The sequence below is a fragment of the Quercus lobata genome, chromosome 4 (genome assembly GCF_001633185.2).
Source record: "Quercus lobata isolate SW786 chromosome 4, ValleyOak3.0 Primary Assembly, whole genome shotgun sequence".
Classification (NCBI taxonomy): domain Eukaryota; kingdom Viridiplantae; phylum Streptophyta; class Magnoliopsida; order Fagales; family Fagaceae; genus Quercus; species Quercus lobata.
This window is the reverse complement of record NC_044907.1, coordinates 64,494,938-64,509,052: the sequence shown is the minus strand read 5'-3', so window position 1 is coordinate 64,509,052 and position 14,115 is coordinate 64,494,938. Positions and strand designations below refer to the sequence as shown.

Here is a 14,115-nt window from a genome sequence, read left to right as displayed (position 1 = left end):
CATCCTGATATTACTTATAAGTAAGTATGTTTAGTTAATATATGCATGCTCCTCATCAATTGATTGTGAAGCTATTTTTCATATCGCGTTGTCTAAAGGGTTCTCCTAGATGAGAATTATTGCAAAAGCCTTTATTTTCTGAAGTTTTAGTGATGTTGAATGGGTTGGTAATTGTTCGGAATGACAATCCACCTCTACCTATTGTACTTTTGTTGGCAACAATCTTGTTACTTGGCATAGTAACAAGTAGAATTTGGTTGCCTGTTCTAGTGCTGAAGCTGAAATTGAGCTATGACTCATACTACTTCAAAGATGTTATGGGTTCAATCTCTTCTTCACTACTTAGGTATAGATTTTCCTACTCCTATGCAAATGTATTGTGACAGTCAGGTTGCTACTTTATCACAAGCAATCTCATGCTCCATGAATGTACCAAAAAAATTGAGGTTGACCGGTACTTCATTCAGGATTTGTTGGTTAAGAAACAGATTGTCACTCATTATGTTCATTCGAATGATCCGTTGAGTGATATCCTCACAAAAACATGACCTCATGCCTCCTTTCAGTTTACTCAATGTTAAAAATGGTATTCTTATAATCATGCATAAACCCTAATATAAATGTGCAAAGGTGAAGGGCTCATTGGTGCAACCTAAACCTTTTATCAAATTTCTCTCTGTCCATTCTTCTCTCTTTTTCTCTCTTTTAATCCTAAATCTCATATTTCACAATTCAACTATATCAATTAAAGAATTTAGAAATCAAAAGCTTAAAAAAGAAAATTAGAATGTAATTAGAACACTAGTTAGAATCATTTTTGACCCCCTCTCCTCCTCGCCCCCTCCCTCCTCTCCACCTTCCTCCTCCACATATTTTCCCTCCACCATCATCCCTTCCCTCTTTCCCACAACACTTTCCACCACTGCCTTATCCTAATGCTCAAGCTGTTCCACCTTTCGCTAACCCAAATCTTCTGCCCACACCACAATATCTCTTTCCTTGTCACCCTACTCCTATCCAACAACCTATCCATTGGCCAAGCTAGTTTGGTCAGTACATACCCTAATATACATCAGTTCAACCTCCCTTACCCCTAAACATCCCGAACCCTAAACCTTCCTCTATGCAACCTTCTCCTAAAGCACAAGCTAAGACTTCTCAGATTTCAAGGAGTACAGAGGGGACTTCTACCTCTTTTCGTATTGAAACAAAGGCTTTCTTCTTGGCTTTTGATGGGGGTCGTATGGATTCTTATTCCATCACTGAAAAACAGGTTAAGCATGTTGGTTCTATTTGGGTTGGTACATCGGGTTTGGATTGGATCACTGCATGCTTGGTAGAGTTACGCTATTGGGATTTTAGCAAACAACAATTTTTCAAAAGGCTTCATGAGAATTATAAAATTTTGGAGTGTTCTAATAGGTTGAATAAGGGGGGTATTTTTGTGGAAATATCTGAGTATCATAATGGGGCAAGATGTGGTTGTTTGCGTGCCCCAGAAGGATTTTGTAAGGGTGGCTGGGCTTTTCTTGAAAGGAAGTTGTGTGAATTTTTTTTGGGAAAATCTACTTCTAGGCTAGGGAAGGAGGTGGCTATTGGTGGTGGTGGGTCTGGGAAGTCCACCAGTAATTCAAGGAGTCACTTTTGGAAAGATTTCAATGGGCACATGAAATCAGAAAATGATTTATTTTCAGAGAAGCAGTTTCCAAATATTTCTGGCAAGTTTAATTAGAATGAGAGATTTGGAGGATCTGATTTTATTCAAAATTCAAATTGTCCAACTTAGCTTAAATCTGGCAGGCCCATGCGTGTATCCTCTTTTAAGAGGACTCAAGCCCACTTTTCTTTAAAATTCATTGATGTTTTAGAGCATCTCCAACAATCAATGCATAGCCAAAATATAGAGAATATTTTACACTGTTTATGCTCTATATGCTCTTGTTCATGCTCCAGTAGCTTAGCTATATCCGGAAATTTTTTTTGTTAATGAATAGTAGCTCATCAGGTCTACTGAGCTACTGTACATTAGCAATTGAATTTTCTTGCATTAAAATATTATACCAACTCCTTATTTTATCAATTCTCTCTCTCTCCTCCGATTTTTTTTTTCTCTCATTCTCTCTGTTGCTTCCTTCTTCTTCTTTTTCTCTCATTCTCTCACTCTCTCTGTTGCCGTTGCTTCTTTTTTTCTCATAAACCAAATGAAATCAAAAAAAAAAAAAGAAAAAAAAAAGAGAAAAGAGAGAGACATGTTCATGAGCAAAGAATTAATCCAAACACAAAACACAAAACAAAATCCAATTCTTAAAATAAAGTTGAATTAGAACAAGCAAATATGAAAAAAAAGAAAAAAGAAAAAAAAAAAACAAGCCGATCTGACCCAGCCTGGTGGTGGGGAGGACGACGAGCGGCGATGGAGATGCTGGAGCAGCGGTGGAGATGCTGGAGATGCGGTGGACGACGAGATGCTGGACGACTCTCTCTTTCTCTCTCTCTCTCTCTCTCTCTCTCTCTCTCTCTCTCTGATGTGAAGCAAATGTGAAATGCTGGAAGGTTCTGGAGGTGAAAAAAAAAATAAAAGAAGGGGGCTAGACACTTGTGGAGGAGAAAAATAAGAAAAAGAAAAAAAGAAATGAAACGTGGATGAAAATGAAAGGGAAGGAAGAAAAATAATATAAAAAATAAAAAATCCTAATTGAAAAATACTACCACAATATTTTTACAATATTTTCACAATAAATTTTAAGTAACAAATTGTTATTAGTTAATATTGGTGAGTAAAAAAATAATTTCAGTGGTAGGTTCAAATTAGAACTAGTAACAACTTTCCACAAAAATTTTGTTATGAAAGTATTGGGTAAAATATTGTAAACATAGCACTTCTTATTAAAAAATATAGTTGTTAAAAAAAGAATAAATAATGATTAAAAAAAGAATAAACAATGAATGAAGAAATAATATTTAAATGAAATAAAGAATTTGTTGGAAGTGTATTTGAAAAAGTGGATAGGTAAAAATTAAATGTCACTGTTTATTCTCTAAACAATACAAAAATTTGCTGAAGTTGCTAGAGATGTCCTTCGAAGGTAAAGGCCAAAGTTGGTGAAGTGGGCCCACTTTGTTCAGCCCAAAGGTGTTAATGTTGACCACATGGGTCAACCTATTGGGCTTGGGCCTTTTAATCAAACCAAACAAATCCAGCCAGCAAAAACACATCAGATACAGCACGGTGGCTCTAACCACTTGGAAAAACTTGGGTTTTCACGGTCCTGGGAGATGGATGATTCATCCAAGAAGATAGTGCCGGTGTCTAAGTGCTCCGGCGAGGCGGGTGGGGCTCTTCCAAGGGCTGATGGGGGTTCCAACGTGGTTGTGGGAGCTAGAAATACTTATGTGGGTTCCCCAAGCAGCGACACCGATATGGAATTGGCAGTTCCTGGTGATACAGCTGTCAATGATCTATCTAGGGGCTGTTTGATCAGTGGGTTTAAGGAGGGTGTGCGAGTTTCAACCTCCTATGGGAATTCCGGGCGAAAATGGGTAATTACCCATAAAACCCGAACTATTTAGTTAGTAGGGTCAGTTTGGAAACATATTGGCAAACTAGCAACTCGAGCCTCAGAAGCTCGATTTTGGGCCCCTAAATCGAGCCTCTGAGGCTCGGTTTATGTGCTTTGACATGGCGTTGATGTGGCAGGAGTGTACGTGGAACTCGAGTTTTTAAGTCTCGAGTTCCACGTAGGTGCCATCTAAACTCGAGTCTTTGAAACTCGGTTTACGTAAAAAGTTAAACCGAGTCTCAAAGACTCGAGTTTTAACCAAAAAGACGCACGTGTTGAACTCGAGTCTTTGAGACTCGGTTTTAATTTTGAAACCGAGTCTTAGAGACTCGAGTTTCAAACCATTATTTCCCCTCCTGTCTGGTCTTATCAAGTGTCTTTGCTGTCCTCTATGCTAGGAATACGTGCTCTGTGCTAGTCTATTAGCTGAATACGTGCTCTGTGCTACTATTAAAGCTTGTGTTGAAGGACATGTTTTGTCTGTTGCTTGTGCTAGTCTATTAGTCTATTTTGGTGCTTTTGCTAGTCAACAGTCTTTGTTGCTTCCTCCAGCAGGTAAGATGAGTACGTTGCTGAAGGACATGTGAATATAATTTGTCTGTTTTGAGACATATTCAAAAAATATGTTAAACTAGCACAAGCACCAAAAACTTCTCTCAGACTATGTTGAACCTAAAAAAACTCTCACACTACTCTCAGATGCAGAGAATATTTTGACTAAACACAACTCTCTCACATGAAGAACAACTTGCCTCAACAACTCTCACCTTCAGCAACTTCAATCACAGAACCTCTCTTAAGAACTCTCACAGAGACTCAAACTCTCATACATATTTAGCAGCAAAACATTGCTCCTCTCACTCTCATACAATCTCAGCAGTACATTTGCACATCATTATGTCAAGTAAGGGTCTCCTCACTCTCTAATTAGTTGTTTAGTGTATATAGCTGCTTTAAAAAATGTTGCTTGCATTGTTTTAGTGTATATGCCATTTCCTAATAAAATATTTGTTTGTATTAGGCAAATATATTTGTTTCCTGATAAGATATTTGTTTGTATTAAAATATGTATATTTGTTTCCTTATAAAAAATACGTATATATATTTATATTTATATTTATAGTTATACAACTATATAATTAAATATTTATATATACATATTTTTATTTATATATTTATAAAACTATATAATTAAATAATTAAATATTTATATAAATATAATTATATTTTTATATTTATACAACTATATATATAAATACTTATATAAATATATTTATATAAATATATAAATATTTAATTATATAGTTGTATAAATAGGCTAAATATATAAATATATTTATATTTATATATTAAATTAGATGATATGTCTAATTTGATTGATCATGATTATATTCACATTAGTGTTTTTTTTTTCCTTTTTTTGTCTGATGAACCCTGCTCTATGTTATTTCATCAATAGTAGTGTAATAGGGTATGACATTAATTTAAAATGACTTGAATGATGTTGTTACATAATTGCACTCATTCATTTGCACATCCTCATGACTTTTGTTGTTTGGTTTGATATTTTTATTTATATTTTTGTTAGAGCTGAGTTTCAATTTTGTAATGGGGGTGAGTTTTGTCTTCAGTTTTTTTATTTGTTTGAGTATGAAATTATAATGATTGAGTGTGTTTGTATGTGATGTGGGGTGAGTATATGCAATTGTTACACTTTTAGAAGTTGTGATTCTTGTACTTTGAGTAGGTAGAAAAGTTTTTGTAATTGATGTGAAATGAAAGAGATCAAATATGTCACTAACATAAATTTAGTTGGCTCTCTAATAGGTGCACAATCTTTGAAGAATATTGACATAAATGTATACTTCGGTGGACCCCTTTACAATCCTGAAGGGATTGACGGATTCCCATTTAGAGGGGAGGGTATCGAATGCTACTACATGATGTTACGTCGTAAGTTGAAGACGTTGACTGATTTGAAGAGGAAAATAATGGACGAATTGAAATTGAACCCTGCTTGGTATGACATCAAGATTATTTATCATTGCCCACAAGAAGTTCTTCATGAACAGATAAATTATGGGTATATGGCGATTAAAGAAGATAAACATGTAAAGATGATGTTTAATAGGATCCAGAAAATGCCCCAAGTAAATGCTGCTGAGTTGTATGTAAGTTTGGAGGCGAGTGTAGACAACAGTACTGAGGTGGTGCAAGAAACATCTACGGCTTTACAATTTACAACCCTAGATGATGGATGCACTACAATGGGAGGGTATGCAATGGGAGGTTATACGCTCTCATCTCAAGATTATGTTGCGAATACTGGTGGAACCCTCTACTCTCAAGAGACACATTTAGAGGAGGAAGACGAAGACGAAGACGAAGATCATGCTGCGAATGATGGTGAAAATAATGATGATATGGATCAGTACGAAGAGAGGATTGAGCGAGGTGACTTTGAGAACGATGTGGATGAGCATGAAGTCGTTCCTAATTTTGAAGAGGAAAATATGGAGTACCATGATGAAGGTGATGCAGATGATGATGATATTGGTGTCCAGCATGATACAGACTCATTCTACGCAAATACTTGGGAAAATATGGTTGATCCTTCACGTCTTCAGATACCATATCTTTGTACTTGGCAAGATGGGATTCATTTTTGTAAAGGGTTGACTTTTGCAAATAAAGCTGCGGTGAAGCGTGCATTGATAATATACGCAGCAAAGGATAATAGAAATTTCTCCATCCAAAGGTCGAGCACAACTGAATTGTGCGCCGCATGCATTGACGACAATTGCAAGTGGTACGTTGGGGCATACATGAAGCCTAAATTCAATGGTCTGTGGATGGTCACGTCTTATGTGGGTCCACACAGTTGTATACCCTTTGGGCTGCGAAGAGATGGTAGAATGATGGATTCTAATTTTGTTGCATCAGAAATTGTGGGAAGATTGCGAAAAAAGCACACTGCTACTGTTGATGAGCTTTGGGAGATCATCCGTATTAAGTATGATCATGAGCTTTCTTACTATAAAGTATGGGACGCAAAACAAAAGGCAATTGCTAAGATTTTTGGGGATTGGGAGGAGTCTTACCAAAGGTTGCGAAAGTTGTTGTTGGCATACTTGGATCAGGATTCGGGTACCCAGTATAGCTATCACACCATACCTAAGCCATTAGAAGGTACTACGTTACTGCGCTATGTATATTGGGCATTCGCTCCATGCATTGCTGCATTCCAGTATTGCAGGCCAGTGATCAGTATTGATGGAACTCATTTATATGGTAAATACAAAGGGGTATTGATGATTGCAATGGCAACCGATGCTAATCAAAAGGTTTTGCCTATCGCCTTTGCTGTTGTGGACAAGGAGTCAGGGGCTAGTTGGGGGTGGTTTTTAGAGTGTCTCAGGACTTCGATAGAGCGTGTTATTGAAAATAAGGACATTTGCATTATTTCTGACCGACATAAAGGTATCAAATGCGCCATTCGAGAGTGGCCTAGAGGGCAAGACGGAAGAGAACGGGTATATTATCGATATTGCCTTCGACACATTTTAATAACCCGACTCTAAAGGCATTGGCCTTGAAAGCTGGATATGCGACTCATGATGCTAAATTTGTGTCCATAATGCAAACCATTAAGGAGGCCGAGATTAATTTACTGAGGGGTGTAGACCCTACTGATCGCCGGATTATACGTTATATGCCATACACATATCTAATGAGTAAGGATGTAGACAAATGGACCCAGTCACATGATAGTGGAAGACGTTACGGGGCAATGACAACCAATATCTCTGAGTGCTTTAATGGGGTTCTTAAAGGTGCCCGCGGTTTGCCCATTACTGCAATGGTTGAGTTCACTTATTTTAAACTTGTTGCATATTTCCACGATCGACATAAACAAATTACTTCTGATCTCTCTCGAGGTAAGGTGTGGAGTGATTATGCAATGGAGATCTATAACAAAAATGAGCAGAAAATTGCAGGACACACTCTGAGGAATTATAATCATGCAGAGGGTATATATCAAAGCGATAACCCCACTCAAGGCTATGCGCAGCATGCTTCTGCATCCAATTAACACCGATCTTCCCCCTCAAATCAATGCCATGAAGCACTCTGTCAGTGTTAACAGCGCGGGAAATTTCTTGGATCATCCCGAATTGACGAACAACACGATCCGGTGTATGTTTCTCTACTAGGTGGAAACATACAAGCGGCACCGTTGCCGTCCATACGGCCCTCCCTGCAACACACCAGGGCGGGAGGTCGTCAAAATGAGCTTCATATGGCTGCCACACCACCTACAATAGCCAAAAAATAAGTACACAACACATTAGGGAACAATGTTTATATTTCAAAGTTCACGAAACCTATATGGACGTTCGTAAAAGCGTAAAATAAGGCATTTTCATACCTGGTCTGGCAACATGGAAGCTAGTTGCTCGCGATACCTGTCCCTGAAGATGTGGGCGGGCCTATTTTTCTTGTTTGGGACCCACAACCACCTACAATCAAGAAGAATGGATCAATAAGTACTGAGATAATGTTAAAACTATAATGTAATCACATATATGAAATGAAAGGAAATAAAAGGAAATTGAAATTTGAAGAAATAATGTAATCACTTAAGATGAAGAAATGAAGAAATAAAAGGAAATTGAAAGTAAGGTGGAGGGTGAGGTCATGTGAATTGCAATAGTAATTAATTCAAAGTTAGCTTTTTTATACTTTTTATTTATTTATAATTTTATATGCTTATATTTCTTTATATATTATGAGTCAAAATCCATATAATTTATTGAGTCTTAAAACTATAAGTCCATATTTCAACTAATATATCAATTTCAAGTCTAAAACTCTACCCAATAATTATAATAATACTATTGATTCTCAAAAAAAAAAAAAAACAAAACTATTAAAACAATTTTTCTATTAAAATATTCTAAAAAAATTACAATTAAAAAACAGAAATATAAAAGCTCAAGTTAAATATTGCAGTACTAGTTTTATTACTTATATATTACGTGTGGACCCACATAAACAAAGCCTAAAACTTTTTTTTTCAAGTCTCTTTCTCATTTCCAACAACTAGTCACATGCTAGGTTCACAAAACAAGAAAGAAAACACAAAACAAGGCAATGAAAATTCAAAATAGAATTGAAGAAGGACTAGCGAACGAAGAGAAAGAAGAAGAAGAAGAAAAAGAAGAAAGAAGAAAAAGAAGATGAAGTAGCAATAGCAACTGCCTCGCCTCAGCCTCTCTATCTCTCTGTGACTTTGTCTCGCCTCTCCTAAATTTCCTTACTTTTTTCTTTTTTTCTTTTTTCCTTCATCTTTCAGACTTTCACTTTCTCTGTTAGGTTTTTCTGAGTTTTCTTCTTCTTCTTCTTGATTTACATGGGTCATGGGCTTAATTTTTCAACATATGTGTAAATATATGGGCTGTAAATGTACTTCATAAGGGGGGCTGGCTGGGCTAGGAATTCACGAGGGGGGCCTAAGCTAAAAACTAAGGTGGGGCAAGCTTTTTTTTTTTTTTTAAAAAAAAAAATTTAAGCTACTAATTAATTTTTTTTTTGTTTTTGTTTTTTGGGGCCCAAGGGGGCCCAGGCTCCCTTAGGCCCTCACTTGGGTCCGTCCCTAATTTAGAGGCAACAAATTATGAACCAACTTACCAAACCCATAAGCATGTGTTGTAAAAGCCATAAATTCTGGTTGGTTCGCTATCCAGTAATAGTGTCTTCTTCCTTGTGAGGCACGCAAACAAAAATGATATCTATGTCAATGTGTGTGCTTCGTAGTTTTCTTTTTTTTCTTTTTTTCCTAGTCAGAGTAACCATTTTAAGAGAACCTAACAATTGCAGTTAATTTCCAAGGTACGTCATCACGTTGGTTTGAAACCCAAACCATCTTCTAGCTTAATTGGCAGCTGTGAACATTTATAAATGTTTACTGTATACTCCAAGCCCCAATAGCATGGTGTGAGCTGGAATACATAGCTGTTTAAATTTGCTTCTTACTTCAATATAATTCACTTTGAAACTTTAACAAAGAGATAAGGTTTGGTGCTGAACGTGAAGGGCATTGAATGTTTTACATTCCCATCCATTAAATTGTTCCACACAACTTGACTGAAAAGCTCATATTGCTAATAGCTTTCACACTAGTATTTTATTTTGATCTTTCTTAAATACAGTCCTAATGAATCAGGATGGGCCACATATATTCTCAATTATATATTTCTTTGTTCTAGGGGTTTCTGTTGAACTTTATATTCTGAGTCATAATGCTAACTCTCTTTACATGAAAACATCCAACTATATAAGTAACATATTATATTCCTTTTTGATTGGCATTCCAACTGAGTTTTCTCTACTTCTTTTAATCATTACGTTTTTTCGATATCTTCTCTTGCTTCTTATAGGCACAATCCCCAAGTTCCAAACTGAAAAGGAATATTTAGATTTATATTGTTTGAAATGGCTTTCATCTTGAATAGACAAATCATTGGTGGGATTGTGGCTGCATTGTTGACAGGCTCAATCCTAGTGGAAATATGCAAATAAAGATGGTAAAACAAATTTCCAAATATAGATGCATTTGTGTGTGTGTGTGTGTAATGCATTGTAGTTGTCAAATATAGAATCATATTGGGAATCAATTATTATTATTATATTCTTTTTTTGGTATTGTGCATCATAATGTGCAGACATTTTGAAAATTTATGTAATACTATAATTCATATAATAATTATACATATATAATAAAATTAAAGCATTTATGCTGATTCACCTCTTACTCATTATATGTAATGTCTTTTACATTCTTTATAAATAACCTAAAGAGATTCTCTCTATGAGTGCTACTGATTACAATAAAGCCTTTATAAAAAACCTAAAGAGACTACGACTTCAAATAGCAAATAAAATTCCTCAAGAAGAAGTTAGAACCAAATAGAAAAAGAACTCAAAACATAATATAAGACTTGTGCTTTGGTGAAGACAGTATGTTATAGCAGTATGAGGTAGAGACTTACTTCAGGGATAGTGGACCACGTACTGGAGGACCGTAAGCACCCACTGGCGGGCCTCGCTCAACTGTCGGGCACAAATAGGGGAACCTGGCCCATGCCCAGTACTGGAGCAACAACAAGCACCCATCAATCTGACTGGTGTCCTCGCTTGCCCTGCATAGCTCTCGATACAACCATGCAAGGCAAGCACTTCCCCAACTGTACCTCCGTGGATTGTGAAGGTCTTCCAACTGCTGCACCCACATTAAATGCACCCTATCGCCGGATTTGTCCATGAATATTGTGTCCCCCAATAGCGCTAGGATGTAGCATCGTGCGTACTTATGCAGCTGATCCTCTTCAGCATCAGGCGGCAATGGGTTAGCAACTTCCTCCAAAAGGCGGTTGATGAGAATCCTCTGCCCATCAAGTTGCTTATGGTTATTTTGAGTTACAGGTTGAAAACCAAGGAAGTCCCGGCACACATTCACCCAAGTTTTTTGTGTGCTCCCTGTTATAGCGTCACCATCAACAGGAAGCCTGAGAAGAACCTCCACATCCTGCAATGTGATGGTCACCTCACCATGTGGCATGTGAAAGGTGTGAGTCTCGGGCCGCCATCGCTCCACTAAGGCCGTTATCAGGCCATTGTCAATCTCTCTACCCGGGACCCACAAGAGTCCCTCCAAACCAACTGTGGTGATGATGTTCCTCACTCGGTTGTCCACCATTGGAGGTTGCTTGGAGAACTCTGAACTACGACTACGGCAGGTAATGGACCCTGGATCCTGCACATAACAAAATCATGGATTAATATAGTATATGCAAATATGTGTACATTGTATGGATTAAATGCATGTGCACAAGTTACTGTTTTAGTTGAGTGTTTTACCCGCCCATTCCAAATAGCTTCAGACCGATGCGTCGCCTGCTGTGTCAACACTGAGTCGTCAATGGGTCCAGGCTGTGTATAGTCAATGCGTCCAAGCATTTGCAGCAGCCATACTGAAGAAGAATGATAAGCAGTTAATTTCAAAATTGAACACACAATATGCTTAAATATATAGGTATGAGTTAGAGCAACTAAAGCCACTTTGTACAATGAGAATTCAGTAAAAGATGAAAGACTAAACCAAAAGAGGCCAATATGAACACAAAGCTTTTTAGACTTAGGATTTTATTTTTAAGGTTACAGTTTTGAACACACGCAGTTTTTGTATTTATTTTTATTTTTTAAAAGAAGATCACACACAGAATAATGCTTAGTTACAAATACCACAAGACAATGAAGGGCTTTGATAAACTTACTATCAAACATGAGATTAAAGGGTAATTGAGGAACATAAAAAAAGAAAAAGAAAAAAGAAACTAATGTATTAAATACTATTGATTGATTTCATATCAACAACTAAATAAATTAATTTTTGAATGAAAGAAACAATTTTTTTTATATCAATTTTATTACAAAATGCTTACAAATTGACATGATAATTCTTCTCCAAAAAAAAAAAATGACATCATAATAATTGTGATTGATGTCATGACAACCACATAATAAGTAAATTTCTTAATTACTTTTTTTTTATGTGTTTTAAATATCAAAATTATTAGACTTTAATTATTATCTCATTTAAAAGTATACATAAAACATAAGTTCATGGATTAGACAATAAAAAAAATCCTATTAATACAAAAATAGGTGTCCATAGTAAGAACAAATAAAATATATAATACAATTGTGGAATTTTCAATATATTAATCCAATTAAAGGTTATTAAATAGTGTGATAATTAGCAGCTTTTTCCTATTATGAAACTGTTTATACAAATTCATTATGACACAGAAAGGTTACTAGTTATAATTGAGACACGGCCTTGTAATTACGAGTTTCATCTTTTTGGCTCAAAAGATGCAGAATCTGTCATCACTCAATTTCTGCATCCTCTGTTCATTTATGCACTAATGTATAGGCATTGTGACTTTGTTACCCAGAGGAGCGTGTTCTGCATAATTTATCTCAGAGACCTCTGACCTAGGAAGCTGAATACGTACTTGAGTAAATTTTTGGTATATGATAAGACCTTATTAGAAATCTTGAAGAGGGCATAGCTCTAGTACATGGGAGGTATATTATTGTTCATATACTATTGCTCAATAGATTTTAGTGATTAGGCTATTTGAAAATTCCTCTTATCAATAAAAAATGCATTTTCTGGCTAAAAGATACTAATACCCTAGCCATATCTGTTCTGCCTGCACAAGCAAAGACTTTTGCAAACCATAAAACATTTTGTCTCCCTTTGTTTATTAGTTTTCCTTGAAGGTGAAGCATCAAGAATAATTAACATAACTTATCTCTCCACTTCCCGCCCACCCCACCCAACAAAAAAAAGAAAAGAAAACAAAAAGAATAGAAATACAATAATCGTTATTGAATATGATTATCACATAAAATATATTACCGAATGATGTTATGCCGTCTCAAGGGCACGAAAAATGCTTTGTCCATTTGAAGTGGAAGTTTGTAAGCTTATTTGCTTCCTATGGTTTATTTGGAAGGGGAACTTCACCAGAGTGCCAGGTTTGTCGAAGCTAACTAGGAATGAATTATATGATGCCTTTCCTAATTTGGAATATGTTATGAATGATTTTGGTAATATAAGAGGATGTGATGTGATGAAGATTACATAAAACAGTGCTTGAGACAGTAGTAAGCCACAATTTTGTGGTTTGGTCGTCTCATGAGGTTCTTCAGCAAAGTTAGAGCAATGCTTTCCCTTGGCAAAATATTTGTGATTTGGGGTTCCCTTGAACATATCCTTCTTAGGCTCATTAAAGCTTTGTTGTATATACTTATGGTGGAAGTATGATCAAGAGATGTCATTTTATCACTTGTTGGTGTTCCATGCATTGAAGTGATGTTTTGTGCCATCTTTGGGTCCACTCTACAGTTCTAGGAATTGTTTTCTCTCTTTTCTGTTTTGCTCTGTGCCTGTGTCTGTGGCAGTATACCTAGATCACTGTTGGATTTGGTGGCTAACTACAGAGGAAGGTCCTTTGTAGTTGGTATGGTGTATATAGAGGAAGAGGGAAAAGCTGTACTTATTGAGGGCAGGGAGCTTCCTGTTTACTGACTTCAGATGGTGCTATAAAGGTCCTTTTTTAATGGCTTTTGTTTATCTTCTTCTTCCTTTTTATTTTTATTTTTGATTATTGAAACTAAGATTTTTAGATGGGCAAGTCATACACGACCCAATGGGTTTTGAAACCACAACCTCACTATCCTCCTGCTTTTAATGGCTTTATGCCACACCTGACTTCTCTTTTCTTATTGTTTGAGGAAACCTTAATTTGATTGGAGAAAAATCACTAGCAATAGACTGGTAATACTTCAAAAAATGCAGGGTGGAAAACCCATGCTCATCAGATACATATAATGACAACCCCAAGGCAACTTGCGGATCACAACCTGATAGCTATACTATAGTCTTTTTGTGGTGTATGATTATGTTTTGTGTAGGCTACAT

The 14,115-nt window shown here is 36.3% G+C and overlaps 1 protein-coding gene across 1 annotated transcript; it reads right to left on the bottom strand.

Annotated features, from left to right (window-relative positions):
- Positions 1-7,477: 7,477 nt before the first annotated feature.
- LOC115985592 (serine/threonine-protein phosphatase 7 long form homolog) lies at positions 7,478-13,520 on the bottom strand. Its single transcript, XM_031108524.1, has 5 exons — positions 13,442-13,520; positions 11,481-11,593; positions 10,613-11,376; positions 7,990-8,080; positions 7,478-7,876 (listed from the first exon to the last, which is right to left on the bottom strand). Exons 1-5 carry the CDS (start codon positions 13,518-13,520, stop codon positions 7,478-7,480), a joined length of 1,446 nt encoding a protein of 481 aa, XP_030964384.1.
- Positions 13,521-14,115: the final 595 nt, after the last annotated feature.

Excerpts from the sequence above, each read along its gene's own strand:
- LOC115985592 (XM_031108524.1), bottom strand. The coding sequence starts at position 13,520 with ATGGCACAAAACATCACTTCAATGCATGGAACACCAACAAGTGATAAA. Across the intron at positions 11,594-13,441 it reads TGATCATACTTCCACCATAA|TATGGCTGCTGCAAATGCTT; the intron begins GTATATACAACA and ends ATTCTTCTTCAG. Across the intron at positions 8,081-10,612 it reads CGTGGTCCACTATCCCTGAA|GTGGTTGTGGGTCCCAAACA; the intron begins GTAAGTCTCTAC and ends TCTTGATTGTAG.